The sequence below is a fragment of the Dermacentor silvarum genome, chromosome 7, assembly GCF_013339745.2.
Source record: "Dermacentor silvarum isolate Dsil-2018 chromosome 7, BIME_Dsil_1.4, whole genome shotgun sequence".
NCBI lineage: Eukaryota > Metazoa > Arthropoda > Arachnida > Ixodida > Ixodidae > Dermacentor > Dermacentor silvarum.
This window is the reverse complement of record NC_051160.1, coordinates 33,448,664-33,469,703: the sequence shown is the minus strand read 5'-3', so window position 1 is coordinate 33,469,703 and position 21,040 is coordinate 33,448,664. Positions and strand designations below refer to the sequence as shown.

The 21,040-nt window shown below is 49.0% G+C and overlaps 1 protein-coding gene across 1 annotated transcript in view; it reads right to left on the bottom strand.

Annotated features, from left to right (window-relative positions):
• The window catches only part of LOC119457890 (uncharacterized), a 483,998-nt gene that overhangs the window by 41,762 nt on the left and 421,196 nt on the right, over positions 1-21,040 (bottom strand). The window contains 3 exon segments of the mRNA XM_049670508.1: positions 9,483-9,624; positions 10,120-10,206; positions 10,862-11,020. Coding sequence (XP_049526465.1) covers positions 9,483-9,624; positions 10,120-10,206; positions 10,862-11,020 — 388 coding nt within the window.

Genomic DNA, 21,040 nt, shown 5'->3' with positions numbered 1-21,040 from the left:
TGGCTATGGTGTTGGGCTGCTGAGCACGAGGTCGCGGGATCGAATCCCGGCCACGGTGGCCGCATTTCGATGGGGCGCGAAATGCGAAAACACCCGTGTACTTAGATTTAGGTGCACGTTAAAGAACCCCGGGATAGTCCAAATTTCCGGAGTCCCCCACTACGGCGTGCCTCATAATCAGATCGTGGTTTTGGCACGTAAAACCTCATAATTTATTTTTCTAAAATTAGGAGTACCCTTTCGTCCGCTCTGCTCCGTCGAGGCACGCTCGTGACGTGGCGTCGCAGCCAATAGGAATTTACCTGCCGTTTTCCTGCTACAGACGCCAGACGCTGGCTTTATCGCTTTCGCCTGAATATATACGGCGAAGAACCAACGAGCGCCAAAGCCCGAGGAAGATGCACAGAAAGCTTGCCTTGAATATGTAAGTGTAGTAGAGGTTGCAGACAAACATTACTAACTGTCTAACACTGTTTAACTGTTTATACCCCCTACAAAGGACGCTGCCCTCGCCGCCAATCAACTCATCCTGCGGTGCTATCCAGATAATTTCGCGAATCCTTTTCAACAACGGGTGCCGAATCGCTTGTGAGCTACCGCACTCTTCGTCAACGAAGCGCTGATGCCGTAAGGTGCATGCGGCGGCTACAACAATAACCCTTTAGAGCAGGGAACGCTTTTTTTTGCGGCGAGCATGTGTATCGAAAAAGTTTATTATTGCGATTAGCGTTCTTTGCCTATGCCAGCGGAGCTATTTAAGCTCTTGGTTAGGCCGCGTAGTGCGAACAAAAAACTACGCCTGGCGATGACGTCACCGCGCGTTGCCAAGCAACCACTTCGCAGAGCGGCGTGTGCTTCGCCTCCTCTCCGTGCCGTGCACATGTTGGCTTGACATGGGACGTTAAGGAGAGAGAAGGAGTGCATGCGCGCGGCGTGCGCTATGCTCGAGAGTTGGCGCTGAGCCGTGCTCCCTCAAGGGCTGCAGAAGATAGCGCCAACCTTTCCCTTTCACTCAAGAACCACTTATCATCATCGAGAGAGAGAAAGAGAAAATGAGAGCGAGAGAGAGAGAAAGAGAGAGAGAAAGAAAGAAAGAAATTGTAACAGCACCAACGAGGCAACGCGCAGAGCTGCTGCCGACGCCGCCCGCGTTTCCCCGCGTTCGCGCCGAACGCGCGCGGTGTCCGTGACTGCAGCCGGCACCTCTGGCAGTGGCTCGGCAGGTTTCGACCAGCCACGCCCCGGCAAGCGTGGAGGCGCAACTTGGCTGTGACGTCACCGGGGAGATAAAGCTCGGAGCCTGCCGCGACGGTGACAGAACTCTTGTTGATTCTGTGGCGAGTACATGTAGCCTTGAAATGGGACGACCAAAGAAGATCCGGACACCCGAAGAAGAAGGCGCTCATCTTGAAGTGCGTCGCGCGGCCAAGCGAGAATCTGCACGTCGGCGGCGAGCCGATTTGGAATGCCGTACCTAGCAGCACTTAGCATTTTATAGCAAAACTTAGGCAAACCTAGTAAAACCTGGAAGAAGCTAGGTCGATCACCAGCTCCGCTGTTTACTCCAGCCGTGCACCACTAGTGCAAGCTGCCCACATTTTAGTGTATGAATCTATCTAGCCTCTTACGCAGACCCAGTGAGCCAAGTTGCCTACTTGCTTAGGCCACTACGTATGTGTGCAAGCATCTTTTCTTTTATTGCGATAGAAATTATATGGACACTCAAAGAGGATTTCTGGCATCGGCGTCGCCGTCGCCGTGAGGTTCCGTATGACGTCAACGGCGATGAAATCGTCGCCGCGCGCCGGACGCCGTATGTGCGAGTCAAAGAGCGCGAGGGACGCGCGCTTTCACTTTTTCTGTCGCGCGAAAGGCCGTGAGGGGACGGGAGGAAGGGGAGGCGACGTTTAGCTGCGGCACCAAATGCGTATTTATATAAAAAAGTTGTCGCAGTTTCACCTGAAAGGCGAAGCATCAATTGCGATAGCAAATTTGTAGAGAGCTATACGGAGTAATGATATTAGCTTTATCAGCTGTATAAACTTGGACATGCAGCAGCATCGGCAACACGCAGAACTGCTGTCGACGCCATCGGCGTTTTGCCCGCGTTCGCTCAAAATGCGTGCGGCGTTGGTGACTGTTGCCGGAGCCTCTGATATAAATAGGCACTTGGTGCCGCAGCTAAACGTCGCCTCCCTTCCCTCCACGTTGCGAGGCGAGAAGGTGGTAAAGACTTCCGACGGTGCTCGACGAGCTGGCGCTGAGCCGTGGTGGTAAGTGGTTCTTGAGGGAAAGGGAAAGGTTGGCGCTATCTTCTGCAGCCCTGAGGGAGCACGGCTCAGCGCCAAGAGCCGTGCTCCCTCAAGGGCTGCAGAAGATAGCGCCAACCTTTCCTTTCCCTCACGAACCACTTATCATCATCGACGAGCGTTCTATTCTGATCTCGTCGAAAACCTCCGAGCCGCCCTCAGAGGCACCGGCAACAGTGCCCAACGCCGCGCGCGTTCGATGCGAACGCGGGCAAAACACCGACGGCGTCGACAACAGTTCTGCGCGTTGCTGGCGCTGCTGCAAGTCCAAGTTTATACAGCTGATAAAACCACTATCCTTACTTCGTATAGCTCTCTACTAATTTGCTATCGCAATTGATGCTTCGCCTTTCGGGCGAAACTGAGACATTTTTTTTCAGCCGCTGCCAGTAGTTACAAAAAGGCCCTCCCTCCATTGGATACCTTGTTTTATTCGCACTGCTCTATTAAGATATCTTTCATTTTTGTTACAAACATTCCAAGCTCTTTTTTTCAAGAAAGGCAGTGCAATTGGTAACCTGAAACACTTGATGTTTATAAGGGTGATCATTCTTAAGATTTACGGAATGTTTAAAGATCGCCTAACGCAGATAACACAATTATAGTCATTGAGCTGGATTATTCGGAGAGGCGGACATTACTTGCAAGTGAAATCGAAACGGACATTAAATTCATTACCGAAATATTTACTCATTACCTTCTCAATTAATTACTTTAGGCACATAATGCAATTTACGATTAGTAGGCGGTGATATACCTATAATTTCGGGAAGCTAGTGTTGTAGCATTTTCCCGAAAAAACAGAAAGGGAGGGGACTCCTTTTTCCGGCACCAGTTTGTAGATCCAATCTTCTCGATCTATTACTTGACCCGTAGATCGGAGCGTCGTTAGCAGATGCTGCTGCAGAACAGTCGCTAGCCTGATAGCTCTGATATAGCACTTCGCGCGTGCTAGACACGCCCCTGGGAAAAAGGGCGATTGTAGCTGTGATATCAACTACATCGTGCCAGCGAGTGTTCATCCGGAGAAACTGCGAGCGTCGCTGCGATCTACGGGTTAAAAAAATACATATATTGACAGGTTTGGAATGGCTATCACGAACGGCCTGCACGCACACGTGGTCAAATTTCTTGCTGCCTCCCGAAACTGCTAGAGGACCCTGGGATGCAGTTCGGCCGCAGCTATAGCGTTCGAATTTCTTTTGTTCGCACCTGTATCTATAGATGCACCTTTAAATACATGAGAAAAAAAAAGGAGACAAAGAAGAAAATACTGCACTCTCCGAGAAGCACTGTAACGCACGGTAACATTAGAACGCGGTCACCGATGAGTTAAAGTTTGACATCGACCTATAATTTCGGGAAGCTATTGTTGTAATATTTTCCCGAAAAAAACAGAAAGGGAGGGGACTCCTTTTTCCGGCACCAGGAAACGTCACCTTCATCAAACGGCCATCTATATTAGAACGTAAAACTCGCTTCAAAGCGAAACGAACAGTTTGGTTCAATTCAGAGCCCCTTTATAACGTGCTCGAACAGGGAAAGGAAGGGACTCCGTATTAAAAGTTCGATTTCACTGTTTTCAAAACAGGAGGTCCGAGGATAATTAATGACTCCCCCTCCCGGCCGGCTGTTAAAGCTCGCGCTGCTATAGCTGTCACGTGTCGCGCACCGTGGTTTTCTGACACCTCGCGCACCGAGAAACCACGCACACGCATTAGGAAAACAATTAGGAAAAAAAAGGAAACAAAGGAGAGAGCGAGAAGAATGAGGAAGGGGAATGACACCCAATCGTTCCGTTACGATGCAGCCTCTCCCAGAACACTTTTCAGAAAAAAGGAAGACCTCCTTTCTATCTGAGCTTCAGAGTCCGTAGTTTCATTACCGATTTGTTTTTATTTTCTTCTCAGGCCTCACGCCTGAGTTCGAAGCCCATCGCGCACTTTATTCTCTACCCTTTCCTCCCCAATTCGACCTTCTCTTGCTCTCTTTCCTCCCCCACTTTATTTTGCAGCGCTCTCATTTGTCACGTGTCTCGGTGAAAAATTGTCGGCAGGGAATTGGGCAAACAGACACTGGCGGCTCGTCAGAAGCCGGGTAGGGGGGGGGGGGTGGAGGGCAGGCGAGGTGAGGTAAAGAGACGAGTTAGAAAACAAGGAAAACTAGGGACACAAAGAAAAGTATAAAAGTGAGAGCCAGAGAACAAGAAAGAGACCGTGAAGACAGTGAAACTGAGCTGCTATTTTCATGGGAGCAGCGAACGATGTAGTACACACCGCGGAGGACACACTACAAAAAAAAAAAAAAAAAGAAATCTGGTGCCAGAGTGGAGCAGCTAAGAGAAGAATGAGAGAGAGTGAAACAGACGAAAACAAAAGAAAAAGATGCGAAGCGAAAGGTTCGCTTCGCGGTCTGCGAAGATTCAAGAAGCGTGAGGGACAAGCAATTTGTCACCGACCGCAATATTCTTCGACGCGCTTGGGAACCTCTTCCCGGGAGCCGCGCACTCACGCGAAGCCCTTTCTTTCTTTTTTTTTGTCCCGAGCTTCACTTTTCGTCCCCCTCCGACACCCTCCTTCCATTAATTGCAGATTTCTCCGCGCGGGCGGCGCCACGATCGCGTTAATTGCCGACCCGCGCTCGCACTTCGGACACTGACTTCTGGAAAGAAGCAGAAGGCGAGAGTGCTATACATAGGCCGCTTGGTGGCGCTGTAGTAGCTCCACCTCCGTCATCGTCTGCTAGCGAGCGAAGCGGCAGACGGGAATGGGGAAAGGAGATTGGGGGGGAGTCGGGAGCGGGGGATGTAGAGGCTGTTCGGAATACCCGTTTTTAAACGACCCGCGATTAATTATTTAATTACCGTGAGCGGCCCAACGAGGCGAAAGCGAGCGAGAGATCCTGCGGTGACCGTCGGCCGCCTTTGGCGGGGTACTCGGGCGCCCAATAGGAGAGCGAGGAGCTCGTTACGATGACGACGACGTGGCAGCAATGACTTCCGGTCGACTGACTTCCGGCCCTTCGCGTTACGGCCGCTGTCCAGCGAGCCGTCCCTGGTGAGACGCGGACGTCGCTGCGTATGTGTCGGGCTCCGTAAAAGCGGGGCAGCCGGAAGTAACGGAACACCACGGATGGGTTGTTTGGGGGCGTGCGCGCGTTCGTTTTGGTAGAGGAAATTACACCGTTGCTGGCCTCGTCGGCCGGTAGAAAGTGAGCACGCTTTTCAGGCTGTTTATACGACCCTCATGGCAGTGACGGCATGCCAGCATACACCCAGCAACGGCCTGTGATTTAGTTAGGAATTGCCGCCACGCAAACATGCATAATCAACGAACGGACTGCAATATGACGTGTGACAGCGATCTTTGGTGGGTGATAGAAGCTAATAGCACTTATTAATTTAAATTATGGATTTTTACGTGCCAGAACCACGATCTGATTATGAAAAATGCCGTAATGAGGGAATCCGGAATAATTTGGACCACCTGGGGTTCCTAAAGGTGGACCTAAATCTAAGTACACGGGTGTTTTCGCATTTCGCCCCAATCGAAATGCGGTCGCCGTGGCCGGGACGCAACACTCCAATTGCTAGTAGATACAGCGTTCGACCGCTGGCGCCACGCTGCGCCGCTCGCGAGTACCGCGTTTCTGGGTGGTTTCTTTCGCCGAGGGCGCTCAAACGCAATGATATGGTTCGTATGAAAGTCTTTGAAAGCGTGGCCGTATGGCTGAGTGGTTACGGTGCTCGCTTCGGGATCATGCGTACGCGGGTTCGAATGACGCCCTGGCTAGAATTTTTTTATATCGCGCTTTTCTTTTTTTTCCTTTCTGTTTGCCAGCGCGGTCGTTTGAACCCCGGTGCCACGGCGGCAGCCGTGGTGCCGGGCGCCGACGCGAAGCGGAAGTCGTTGGGGTGTTGCGGAGCGCAGCGTAGCAACACCCCAAATAAAAAAAAAATACTGCTCCAGTCAGGTAGACTGCCCCCTCCCTGATAGTGAGATTATATTTGGATCATCAAAACAGTGATGCGTTTATAATACCACCGATTCCAACAGCAGGCTAGTCACCACCAGCCCAGCGTTTTCTCCTTCAACGCCTCCTCCGTTCGAACGGCGGCGGCTAGAAAAATGGTACGCGCGAGCGGCGCAGCGTGGCGCCAGCGGTCGAGCGCTGTATCTACTAGCAATTGGAAATACGCGGCCGGGACTTGATGCCGCGACCTCGTGCTTAGCAGCCCAACACCGTAGCCACTACGCAACGATGGCGTGTAGCTACAGCATTGACCTGTAGAAAATAATAGGTGGGGGTGGTTTTACTCAAGCTTTGCTTATTTTATTAAGGCGCACAGTAGTGTATATCCTACAAATGTCGAAACAATAAACAATAGTTGACAGGCAGCCCTTCCTCGTTTCTAGACAGCTCGTTTCTCCAGAGATTGAGCTTGAAATAGCACCGGAATATCAATAAGTTCTATATCGGCTGGTTGACAAAGGTTAATTGATGTCTTGTTTTGCGCTGAAGCAGTTCCCGGTAGCATCCGCAATCGTGGGGAATGTCTTTTATTTCGCAACTTCGGCCTTGCTGCAGATCAAAGCAGCAACCCCTACACAGCGCTTGTAACTAAAGCTTACAGCTGGTCTTGCCATGCGCTCCCATCCAGGCCTTTGACCACGGGTATTGTTTGATCTTAGACTGGGAAGGTTTAGGAGTGAGGATCAACGGCGAATATCTCAGCAACCTTCGGTTTGCAGATGACATTGTCCTATTCAGCAACAATGGAGGCGAATTGCAGCAAATGATTGAGGACCTTAACCGAGAAAGTGTAAGAGTGCGGTTGAAGATCAATATGCAGAAGACAAAAATAATGTTCAATAGCCTGGCAAGGGAACAAGAAATAAGGATCACCAATCAGCCTCTAGAGTCTGTAAAGGAGTACGTTTATCTAGGTCATTTAGTCACAGGGGACCCTGACCATGAGAAGGAAACTTACACAAGAATGCACACCGTATGCACTCGTTGGAGTCCATACGGCAGACATTGCCAAATCCTGACTGGAAGCTTACCACTGCCGTTGAAAAGAAAAGTATAAAATCATTGCATTCTACCGGTGCTAACACATGGGGCAGAAACTTAGAGGTTAAAGAAGCTCGAGAACAAGTTAAGGACCGCACAACGAGCGATGTAATGAAAAATGTTAGGGCTAACGTTAGGAGACAGGAAGAGAGCGGTGTGGATCAGAGAACAAACGGGGATAGCCGATATTCTAGATGACATTAAGTGGAAGAAATCTTCTTCTTTCTGGGGTTTTACATGCCAAAACCAGTTCTGATTATGAGGCATGCTGTAGTGGAGGGCTCCGGATTAATTTTGACCACCTGGGGTTCTTTAACGTGCACTACAACGCAAGCACACGGGCGCATGGAGCTGGGTAGACCATATAATGCGTAGGATGGATAACCGGTGGACCATTAGAGTTACAGAATGGATACCAAGAGAAGGGAAGCGCAGTCGAGGACGGCAGAAAATTAGGTGGGGGCGATGAAGTTAGGAAATTTCCAGGCGCAAGTTGGAATGAGCTAGCGCAAGACAGGGTAGTTGGAGATCCCACGGGAGAGGCCTTCGACCTACACTGGACATAAATATAGGCTGATGATGATTGTTTGCTCCAGCGAAGATGTGTGGAATCGAACGTGTGACGTCGTTCACTGGAGAAAAAAAATGTGGTTGATCCCTCTTATATAGGAATCGGTATAGAACACGAAAGTGAAACGTGTCTTCACAGAAGTACTGTAATGTTTATTGCACATTGATATATAATGTCTATTGGTGTTTTGTGGCTAAAGCGCCCTTAGGCGTTGATGCACCCACGCTGACGCCTGGTGGCACGTCTCCTCCATCACGACTACCAACGTCGATGACCATGAGCAACCGTCGTGCATATGGAAGCTGCACTACGCTGCACACGCTAGCACAACGCGAAAGACGAAGCACGTAACTGACACACTAATACAACGCGCAAGACAAAGCACGTAACTGAATCGTCACCGAGTCAAATCAGCGCGTACAGCGCGTCGTAATTGCAGCCTCCGCGATCAACTTCAGAAACATTTTCAGAGCTAATTGCGGAGGCCACGCTCCGCTGTGCTGAGTACGGTGAACGCCACCTAGGTGGCGTTGGTAGTGCTTCTTGATGCCAGCGTCCCTTCGAATGCTGGCATCGAGGCGTCGTAGTGCTGAGACCACCGAAGCGTTCACTGTCGGTGCGCGTTAGTGTCATAATGCAGTACTTCTCTTTTCTGCTCGTAGGCGGCTGGCACCGCCCCGAGCAAGAGCGCGGGTACACGGAGGAGTGTTAGATATATAAGGCGCGTCTGTGTAGCTCTCTGCAAATGCGTTTGTGGCGCAATGGGTTAAACGCTCGGCGATCTATCGTCGCGGACCGAGAGGTCGTGGGTTCGATTTTCAAATTTTGCATGTTTGTGGAACTTTTTCTTCTGGTTTATTTCTTTGTATTATGTTCTATGACGTATTTCCGTGACGGAAATACGTCAGTGAAGTCTTGATGGACCCCGGCATAAAACACTTTCGTGTTAAAATAGTTCAGAGCCCTTTCCCTGTCGATCGAGAAAATGAGGGTAAGCGAAGCTTGTGGTAAGACGACGCTGTCGTAGGCGTTGCGCTTTGTTTGCCCTAAACTCGGGGTCGGCGGCTCTTCGCTGACGTTTGGCCTCAACATCGCGCTCCCGCAACTCGGGGTCCGCGGCACTTCGCAGTCGTTTCCCCTGGGCTTCGGAAGCCCTCACGCTAGAATCGGCACGCTAGAATTGGACGACAAGCTTCGCTTACCTCCCATTTTATCGACAGGGGAAGGGCTGGTGATTTTGTCTGTTTGGGTTCCACGTGTAACAAGGGTAGTTCAAGGGCGCGTTACAGGTCACCGAGCCCATAGGGGCATGTGCCATTGAGCTTGGACCGTTTCTGCACTATCACCAGGATCGGCCCACTTTTTAGCGTGACGCCACCACGACCACCGCCGCCTACACTTGTGAGGCAATACAAGCTTCGGTAAAAAAGAAAAAGAATGAATAAAGTGAAATAACTGTGGTTGGTGCCAGCTGGTTACTACGAGGACGAGCTGGTCAGATAACACTGACTGATCTAGACTACACTCACCGGAAGGGCAGCCTCTTCTGGGCGTTGAATAGTGCCAGGATGACATTTCCCAGAGCGGACAGGCTGAGAGGACCGCCAGCCTTGGTTCCTCGCTCGCAGCTGCCCAGGTCGAAAAGGTGCAGCCGGCTGCGCCCTCCGGCCACTGGGATCACAAAAAAAAAAAAAAAAATGACGCAAGGGAACGACGTAACGGAGTCGGTGAGTGCATGTGCTCTATTTATCATCGACATAAAGAAAAAACACAGTTAAAGAGATATCGGTGCACAATATATATATATATATATATATATATATATATATATATATATATATGCGCCCTCTTCTTGCTAGTTAGGGAAAAGAAATAAATATATATGCTTTTCGAGACGTTGACGTTGATTTTGTTATCTTGTACGACAGTGCATATGCCTCACTGAGGTTTCTTTTCATCTTATCTGGGACACAATGTTAAGCCAAAACGGTTGCCGCTCACACGAACCTAGTCAGGTGCAGACCAGCAGCTTTGGTCGGCGGTCTCTTTTTATTTTTTCACTTGTGTCGTCTTTTTTGTGAACGTTCTTCTTGAATATGAAATGGTTACGAGAGATGAAAAGGGAAACTTAAACAAGCGCGAAGTTGGAGACCGCTGTGTGCTCACCTCCTCCTCTCCCGCTCTTGTCCACCCGGTACTGGTAGACGTGTAGCGTGAACAGGAAGTGACGGTTCCGGCTCTCGGACTCGGACCCTGGATGACGCAATAGGCCACATGCACCGAAAATAAAGACACGTGGCTAAAAAGTATATATACGTAAGCACGCAGATTGAGTATGGATATTTTTATCCCAAGAAATCAGATCTTTAACATGGTACATCTTATTTAAAGGAGTCCTGATTTAGTACGTTTCTGAGACACAATATTAAACCGACACGCTTCATGTTCTCGTTCCCAACTTTAATTAAAATGATTTACGTTGCTGATAACGTTTATGTGCGCTACCTTGCAATTTTCCTAGGTGATACACTTCTTTGAACTTGTGGTTCAATATCTGCCTCTTCAATAGAAAGACCCTTCTTGCATCCTTGTTCTGAGGTCCCAACTTTATGTGCCAATGTGTACTCTATTTGGCACTATTAAACTGATCGTCTGAACCATTGACCGAGTCCTAAGCGAGTAAATGGGTCTGTGGAACTGATTGACTTAGCTTGCACCTTGTTGTGTACCGTATAATGTGTGTGTTTTTGTTTCCTCTGGTAATTTTTTTTTTGGCCACGGTAAGCAGCGTGTCACATGGAGGGATGGGTCTTGACGCTAACGTTATCAGGTACTTCTTTGCCTTTACCCCCTGACGACCATGTCCTTGTTGTCAAAATGTACCTGCACAATATTGAAAAAGACTCACTCTGATTGGCTGCCGCCGCAGCGGCCACGGCGGCGTCCAATAGGAAGGCAGCCTTCTCGGCTGTGGGAGCGCGCAGCTCGCTGTAGTTCATCAGCTTGGTGCCCAGGATGGGGTCGTCCCTGAGGTACAGGCCCGGCGCCGTGCCGGAACCTTCGGTGCCTGCGTTGCACGGAACACGTGAGGCGATGCGTAAGAACTCTCTGCAGACAAGTCGGTTGCCAAGTTTTTTCAGCGGATAAATGATCACTTGTTCGTCCACCACTGTTAATGTGCACTAACTCCTGATTGTCGCAACTTGAAGTCATTTACTTTACATTAAGCAGCTGTTTGTGCTGCGGTATTCCTGTTTCGTAGGAACGTGGCTAACCTCTGGATATCAGCCGCTGGCTGGGTAACAGGAAACTCTCACCCCTTTTTAGGGCTAGAATCTGGGCAAGCCTCGATCGAGACGTGCGTTTAGCCGTAAAGTTATTCCCACAGCAGGTCACGCCACGCAAAAACTAGTATAGCCAGCGTGCGACAGAGCCTCCGCAATCTCCGGCCCGATGCGTTGCTCCGAACTGAAGATCTCTGAGGCCTGTAGCTGTGTCGAGGAAATGAGAGACACAAGATGGCGTTGCAAGCGCTGCTGGTGTAGGGAGCCTACATGCGAGCGCAAACGGCGCTTGCATGTAGGCTCCCTATGCTGGTGATGCTTACGCCTCCGATATTCCTTACTTTTAAGTTGAAATCCTTAAATCTCTATAGTTTCAACATCGCTGTGAGGTACAGAAAATGTGAGCGAGCTCGCCACGCGCTTGCCACGCGCTTGTGCCACTGCTCGCGCATTCGTCGTCTTCTTCCACAGCTGGCTCCGACGCCGATCATCATGCCAGCGTTCCCATACTGCCCCTCGCGCTCAACGCCACAGGGGAAGGGCAACAGAGGCGCTGGGGAGGAGGAGAGAAATGTCAGCGGTGGCGCGGGAGGGCGTTGATGGAAAGGGCAACGCCGGCGCTGGGTAGGAGGAGGGAAATGTCAGCAGCAGAGCAGTAGGGGCGTTGAGGGCAAACGTGGTGGCGACGTTGGTCAGGAGGAGGGAAATGTCAGCGGCGGCGCCCGTAGAACGTTCTGGAAGCGGCGGCAGCGCGCTCGCGCGCCTTGTGTACGTCGCCGCGTGGGTTCCGAGCTTCATTCCACATCGCTATGGGTCCAACTATGCCTTCGCCTTCACATTCTTAGAAAGTTCTGAGCATCCCCAGTAATTTTTCTTTTTTTATTACTTCAAGGGGGGCGCTAACTCTATTATTGAAGGCAAAGTAGCGAGTGCTTGATTTAGTTGAAAAAAAAAAAACATGCCCGCTGTAACTCCTCTGGGAGTTACGCAAGAAGTTCGGTCACCTAAATGTATCACTACCCGCCGTGGTAGCTCAGTGGTTATGGTGTTGGGCCGCTGAACACGAGGTCGCGGGATTGAATCCTGGCCACGGCGGCCGCATTTCGATGGGGGCGAAATGCAAAAAAAAAGAAAAACGGTGTACTTAGATTTAGGTGCACGTTAAAGAACCCCAGGTGGTCTAAATTAATCCGCAGTCCCCCACGGCTTGCCGCCTAATCATATGGTGGTTTTGGCACGTAAAACCGCATAGATGGATGGATGGAAAAACTTATTGAGGTCCATTGGGTCACGCTAGTTTCCTAGCCTGAAGCGGGCCGCTCCCACGTTGGGACCAAAATGCCTAGCCTATATCGGCCGCTTCGCGGGCCCGTTGGACTGCCCATAGCTGTTCATCTCATGTGAGACTGCGTAGAGCTGCGTCCCACCGCTCTTCAGCCTTGTCGCTGCGTAATGCGGAGCAGCGCCAGAGCATATCACTAAGATCTGTGGTGTCATTACATTTATCACATGTTTTTGGAGCAGAGAACCCCGGATAGATCTTGTTGATTAATAGCGGGTGCGGATAGGTTCTTGTTTGTAAGAGCCTTAGCGTAATGGCCTGAGCTCTATTTAGTCTACTGTGCGGAGGGGGGAAGACCCTGCGTCCTAGGCAGAAGTGCTTGGTTAGCTCATTGTACGTGAGGAGGTGGTCCCTGCAATCAGGAACTTCTGCATCTTCTTGCCTTGTGGCTGCGTAAAACCCCATAATTAATTTTTTTAATGTATCACTCCGCGCGTTGCTTCTATGCTTAGCTACATATAGTGGCGTTTGCTAGCACGAGCGTGCACGTGAGGTTGCCGAGCGGGATGCAAATAATAAATAAAAAAAGAAAACGAATTCATCTCAAACAACGCGTTAGCAATCATATAGGTAGACGGTTTGTTTCCAAGAATGAAAACTTCATTTCATTCAGGACTGAGTCTATATAAACAACATGTTGATAAGTATTCGGACCTGGAGACCCAGAGGGGTCCACTCGACCAGGCCCGGCGAGTATAGCTCTGGCCAGTGGAGTCTCGGAATAGGGACCCTACCCACCCGCGCCCAACACCCCTTTCCTTTTCGTTCAATAAAATGTTATTCTCTATCTCATAAGTATTGGTCGAAAAACACTGAACTATTTCTAAGCGCGATCGCAGTCACCACAGGAGGTCTGCCTAGTCTCCACAGCATTGCACTATGATGTTTGAAATGGAGTATAATTATGCGTAAGCGTTGTGCCACTTGCACGCAGCCCGGTGTCAAATTATCACTGTTATGACACTTGGTCCGGCCAGTACAAACGCCAGCGCTGCAGCGACACGAACTGGTGCGGACGGCGGCTCAAGGTTTGCGTATTTGTTTATTCATTCGCTGTGCAGGATCTAAAATCATTAAAATAAAAGGCGATTGCGGGAAAACAAATGCTTAACTTTTTTTTCTTTCAGCTTCTAAAAGGGACCGACGTTCATGAAATATTAACTAATAAGCATCAGAAGCGGCCAGAGTGATGTAGACGGTTATTTATAATGTTGCCGCCACACGGTGTGCTATATACGTTTGGCTCCGATATGCTGTGGTTCTGTGAGGTCATTCCTTCTCACCGTGTCCAGTTGGAAGCAACTGCCGTTTGTTTCTTTCTAATCTGCACCGCGGGCTTCCTGTCTCTTAACGTTATGTTTCCATCGAATGACGGACGGTACAGCCAGTTCATTGAAATCCGTCTCAAGTTCAACATGCCCTGTACTATTTATTTACCTTGCCTGTACCTGGGGCGCAGATTGAAGACGAAACACGTGCCAAGCGCAGGCGAAAAAGCGCTCGTGAGTTAGGAATACGCAAAATGCGCTCGTCCGTTAACAAACTGCCTGTTTACCGAATGCTCGAGCAGCGTATTGCGCTTACGGTCGCCGCAGCGCTGGTAGCATAATCTTGTAATGCTTTCTTTAACCACAACGTGTTAGGCTTTTAGCGCTGTGTCACAGTCGCCGCAGAACAGGAAAGAGAAATCCACTTCACGCCAATGATTGTTGCCGGCAACAGTTTTGCACCAGCGAATAGACAGAACATGGGCGTTGCGACTACAGTTGGTGCTGGTGGCGCCGCTGGTGCTGCTGGTGGAGACGCAAGCTGCTGCGCACGCTTGCGTCTCCGGTGTACTAAATTATTATAAGTATTTTTATAAAGCGCAATACGTTTACGGACAAGTAGAGTTACCTATTATTAACTTCAGCGGAGGGCGCGACACCGCGTCACTGATTCGAACGGACCGTGGAATAAATTAAGTTCACCGAGCACGACCACGAAACGCGTCCAGAAGACACGACGATGGCGTAAGAATGAAAACAGCTCGGGCCACCGAGACTCCGCGGGGTCAAGGACCTGCCTTTCTGCCCCTTCCTCCCCGAAGAGCTAATACAGCGCGCGTTCGCGCGCTCGGACAACAGAAAGAGTCGTCGCTTACGTGGGCAAAGCGAAGGACCGGAACGCAACAATAGGTGGTTAAGACGGTGGGCGGCGCTCGGGGGAAAAGCGGGAGAGGGTTGTGTTACATAGGGGAAGGGAAGTGGGGAGGTGATGTCGCCGTAGAAGTTGAGGAAGGGGGAATGGACGCTAGATCCGTTCTCGGCATCTTCCGGAACAACTGAGCCATTTCCTGCGCAAGTCTCCCGGAATCCTTAGTCCTCCCCCCTCCTTTTGCCCCAAGCCACGGCACAGACATACTCTGTTCCTCCCGTCTTTTCTTCGTACCCGCTCCTAAGGCTTATTTATGCGCGGGTCCAGCGCGGAGTTCGATCAGCAATCGAGCCGCTCGCTGCCGCCCTCGTCTTCCGAAGAGGAAAGGACCACGGTAGCTTCGGACGGTCGTCAATCCGCAGGCGCATATGCCGTTGGCCGTCGATGCGCCACATTCTGTGCTGAACACGCGTTCTCCATAAGCGCTCTACTTGCAATATTCTACCATGCCTTTCTGTCCACTCCGAGTGGACAGTACTCACTTTCTCTCTCTATGTTTCTCTAAGAGCGGAACGCGATAGCGTTCAAAGATCCCTGGCTGCTTATCAGGCTTTTTTCTCGTCTATTAAAACTACAATCCAACGCTATCACGCCTCTACGTAGGTTGTGGTTAAGTCGTACTTTACATTTTTTTCTGACGGATTTTACTTTGAGAAATTTATTTTTGTTCACTAACGCCTTGCGGCAACGCGGAGGGCCTGTGTGGTCGGATTGTCGGATGAGTGGGCAGTGGAGCAGCGCTTGTTGCAGTATGCTTCATATGCATCATTTCTTCGCTCCTCAGGTGTTGCAGATCCTGGCGATTGTTTCAACGTTGGCGCCCCTGCATATCTACCTTCAGGCCGGCGCTTGCGCGGTTGCTGATCATGACCATCGTGGTTCCGTCAACAGCACACGTGCTGAGACCTACGTGCCGCCTTCACACAGTTGGCTGCTGGACAGGAAGCTCATCGGTTCTGGGACGACAACACCGGAGGAAACGCCCATGCCCGGTTTCTTCATAAGCAACGCGCGGATGGGCTACCATTTTAGTGGGCAGTGGAGCAGCGCTTGTTGCAGTATGCTTCATATGCATCATTTCTTCGCTCCTCAGGTGTTGCAGATCCTGGCGATTGTTTCAACGTTGGCGCCCCTGCATATCTACCTTCAGGCCGGCGCTTGCGCGGTTGCTGATCATGACCATCGTGGTTCCGTCAACAGCACACGTGCTGAGACCTACGTGCCGCCTTCACACAGTTGGCTGCTGGACAGGAAGCTCATCGGTTCTGGGACGACAACACCGGAGGAAACGCCCATGCCCGGTTTCTTCATAAGCAACGCGCGGATGGGCTACCATTTTAGTGGGCAGTGGAGCAGCGCTTGTTGCAGTATGCTTCATATGCATCATTTCTTCGCTCCTCAGGTGCGTAACAATTTGGCCTTGTACGCTAGACGGAGTGACAATCGCTCCCTTTTGCTGCTCCCCTGCCCACTTGTTTTGTTCGATAGTGTGTGTGTGACTGCATTAATATGAGTCTGCTGTTGTTACAATGTGGCGACGTCGAGAAAAACCCTGGGCCCCCAAAACCTCAAAAATCAAGCCAAGATGTCGTTGCTTCTAATAGTGTTAATGAGCTTCAGTCCGAAGAAATTAGTACTGTCCTACAAATGCTAAAAGACATAAAGAAAACAACAGGTGAGCTTGCCAAAGGCCAGACTGAGTTAAAAAAGGACGTGAAGGACGTCAAAACAAGCCAACAAGCTATTGAAAGCAAGCTAACTGACATATACCGCCGCCTCGAATCACTCGAAAGAAAATCGGAAACGCTTGACAATGTCTCTAGTGATTTGGTTAAAGTTCAACAGTCAGCGGAAAGCTTGGAAAAACAGCAGGTCACCCTAATGGCGCGTCTAGATGATCTGGAGGACAGGTCAAGGCGTAACAATCTAATTTTTTATGGCATACCTGACTCCCGCGAATCATGGCTGCAGACCGAAAATAAAACAATTGCTGCCTTGTCGTCTGCGATGGAAAGTGATCTGCCACCGAACTCGGTTGAACGCGCGCATCGTATCGGGGCCTTTTCAGACGGGAAGTGCCGCCCCGTCATAATGAAATTAACGAACGTTAAGGTCAAGCAAACCATACTTTCGTCGCGCAGCAAGCTGAAAGCTAACAACATTTCTGTGTCTGAGGACTTCTCGCCCGCTACAAGACACGCTAGGAAAAAGCTTATCGAATTTGGTAAGCGCCAGCCCGATTCTCCCCCGTTTCAGATCAGATTTAATAAGCTTTTTATTGGTAGCCAATCCTTCTTGTATGACCCAACGAGTGACAGCGTCAAGCAAATTAAGCACTCACTCCCTGATGGCGCTGCCACAGGCGTCAGTTCAGGCAGTTCTTTTGCTACGTAGGAACACGCGAGGGGTAGTGGCGTTTCTTCAGCAGCACATGTCCCTGTGCTTCTTGCTAACGTAAGAAGTGTGATAAACAAGCGCGATGCACTTAACTCTATCATTGACAACTGCGGTGCCGGTATTATCGCTTTAACTGAAACGTGGTTGCACCCTCAAGTGTACGACTGTGAAATTTTAGATATATCCCGCTTTCATATCTTCCGTTGTGATCGCATGGCTGGCCATGGCGGTGGCGTACTGCTTGCCATTTCGAAATCTTTGCCTTGTCATAAGGTTAACTTTCACAGCGACCTAGAAATAGTGTGCGCCAGCGTTGACATAGGCCATAGAAAATTTATTTTCGCTGTCTGTTACCGCCCTCCCTCTTACCCGTCTTCCTTCACTGCCGAACTTCATGACGCACTAAGCACACTTTTTGTACTGCATCCAAAAGCGCCCGTTATATTAATGGGGGACTTTAACTTTCCGAATATAATTTGGAACGCCGATCCACCTGCTTGTCATCCATACTCTTCAAAGTGTAATGATTTTCTTGATCTTTGTTCTTTATTTTCTTTAACTCAACTAGTATGTGAACCAACAAGGATTTCAAAGGAAACTGCCAATATCTTAGACTTGATATTGTGCTCTCATCCTGACCTTATTACGGATGTTTCATGTATACCTGGTGTAAGCGACCATCTAGCTCTTTCATATAACGTTACGTCTCCTCTGTTAAAGCCAGCTGTGAAAAATAAGTTAATATATGACTACAACAAGGCAAATGTTAATAGTATAAACTTGGAACTATCTAACTTCTTTGATCTCTTCTTAAGTAACTTCGACGATCGCACGGTCGACAATAACTGGATCATATTCAGAAACAAAGTACATGAATTAACTGATAAGTTTATTCCATCGCGTATAATAGCATCGAATTCTAAGGCGCCTTGGTTTAATTCCCACCTAAAGCGGCTTTGCAATCGGAAAAAGCGCCTGTACCGCCTCGCAAAAAAAAGTCCTTTGGCATCTAAGTGGGACGCTTACAAGAACGCGAACGAAGCTTACATAGCAGCTAAAAAACTCGCTAAAAGTACATTTCAAGAATGCACTTTGCCTACAATACTTACAAAAGATCCGAAAAAGTTTTGGCGCATCATAAACCCTTCCGAAGAATATACAATAACCTTAGCTGATTCTAGTGGGTCAACAATACCCGACGCTGAATGTCCCCAAATCCTGAACTCCGTATTCTGCAGTAATTTCGTTCTATGTCCTGATCCTGTGTTTCCCACCCTAGATAGCTGCAATTACCCGGCTATGGACTTTATTATGATTGAGCCATTTGGGGTAGAAAATGTAATAAAAAATCTGAAGGTGTCGTCCAGCCCTGGCTCAGACCTGGTTACCGCAAAGTTTTTGAAAATCACTTCTGTTTACTCATCCTTAATACTTTCAAAAATATTCCAGCAATCTTTGGACACCAATCAGCTCCCTGCAGACTGGAAAATTGGGAGGGTGGTTCCACTTCACAAGTCCGGCAACAAAAGCTCACCTCATAACTACCGCCCCATTTCCCTCACTAGCATTCCTTGTAAAGTACTCGAACATATCTTGTCGTCTCAATTAGTTAAGCACCTAGACGATAACTCATTCTTCACACGCGCACAGCATGGTTTCCGCAAAAGTTTTTCCTGTGAAACACAACTGCTTTCGTTCACTCACGATCTTCATCTTATTCTTGATAAAGGTTCATGCGCAGACTGTGTTTTCTTCGACTTTGCTAAGGCTTTCGACAAGGTATGTCACAAACTACTCATTTTTAAGCTTAGTAAACTAAATCTTGATCCTAATCTCTTTGCATGGCTAGAGAATTTTCTTCTTAATCGATCACAGTTCGTTGCATTTAATAACCACTTCTCCCCATTTAGCCCTGTTGAATCTGGCGTTCCCCAAGGATCAGTGTTAGGCCCTCTCCTTTTTTTAATTTATATTAACGACTTACCCAATGAAACTTCTTCTAACATTTATCTCTTCGCCGACGATTGCGTTATTCTTCGTGAAATTTCTGACACCGCTGATACTAACACTCTGCAAAACGACATTAACGCTGTCTGTAACTGGTGCGACTTGTGGTTAATGAAACTAAACCCATCTAAGTGCAAAACCATGCGTGTAACCCGCCGTGAACTTCCCCTTCCGACCTATTACCTTAACAATACTGCCATGGAAGCGGTTACATCTTACAGATACCTAGGTGTCCATTTAACCTCTACTCTTTCCTGGTCTTTACATATCGACAGCGTTATCAATAAAAGTAATCGCATGTTAGGTTATATCCGTCGAAACTTCTCTTCCGCTCCTTCATCATTAAAGCTAATTTTGTACAAGACGCTAATTAGAAGTAAAATGGAATATGCTTCATCAATTTGGGACCCATATGCTGAGACACTAACCCAGTCTCTCGAACGTGTTCAAAATAATGCCTCGCGTTTCATCCTAAGCAATTATAACCGTACGGCAAGCGTAACTTCTATGAAAAATATCTTGCAACTTCCACCGCTTTCTGCTCGTCGCAAATGCTTTCGCCTAGCTCTGTTTCATAAAATATACTTCCATAATTCATATCTGCGCGATAATCTTATTTCATCCCCAACCTATATATCTCCTCGCATTGATCATCATCACAAAGTTGGAGTTTTGCAGTGTCGCACCAAAGCTTGTCAAGAGTCTTTTCTTCCCAGGACGTGTGAAGAATGGAACCACCTTCCCGGCGCGTTGATTGCTATTGAAGATCACGCACAATTCCGGACATCCATAATCGACACCATCGCTTCTGGCATCTCATGTCTATGACTACGTCACTTGCTGCCTTCTTTGTTTGCCTTGTCTTGTAACTTTTTTTTTTTTTTTTTTTTTTACCCCACTCCCCTCTGTAATACCTTGTGGTCTTGAGGGTATAATAAATGAAATGAAATGAAATTGGTTCGGGATGATCTGGATCGGCATGATTATTGCCGCCAGAAGCCCATGCTTAACGCCGACACAGAGCCCTTAACGCTGTCGCGTTAATACCTCCCTTCCTACAGCCGCTACCGTAAGGCGCACAGATAAATCTACGTAAGTGTAACTCTTGGTGTCTGGTGCAGAAAATATGTGCGGTTCTAGAGAAAAACTTCATATGCCAGAAACCTTCGTTACAGCAGGCACTCGTTCGCTACAATTATTTTGGTTTATTGGTTTCAGAACAGAATCCGTCCGTCCGTCCGTCTATCGGCAACGCGGAGGGCCTGTGTGGTCGGATTGGTTCGGGATGATCTGGATCGGCATGATTATTGCCGCCAGAAGCCCATGCTTAACGCCGACACAGAGCCCTTAACGCTATCGCGTTAATACCTCCCTTCCTACAGCCGCTACCGTAAGGCGCACAGATAAATCTACGTAAGTGTAACTCTTGGTGTCTGGTGCAGAAAATATGTGCGGTTCTAGAGAAAAACTTCATATGCCAGAAACCTTCGTTACAGCAGGCACTCGTTCGCTACAATTATTTTGGTTTATTGGTTTCAGAACAGAATCCGTCCGTCCGTCCGTCCGTCCGTCCGTCCGTCCGTCCGTCCGTCCGTCCGTCCGTCCGTCCGTCCGTCCGTCCGTCCGTCCGTCCGTCCGTCCGTCCGTCCGTCCGTCCGTCCGTCCGTCCGTCCGTCCGTCCGTCTGTCTGTCTGTCTGTCTGTCTGTCTGTCTGTCTGTCTGTCTGTCTGTCTGTCTGTCTGTCTGTCTGTCTGTCTGTCTATCTATCTATCTAAATGGCTGCAGCTTCATGCAATCGAATCGACTAGTCTAATGCTAAATCAACCGCAGCACTATGCCGTAGGCTCATATTTTGTGACAA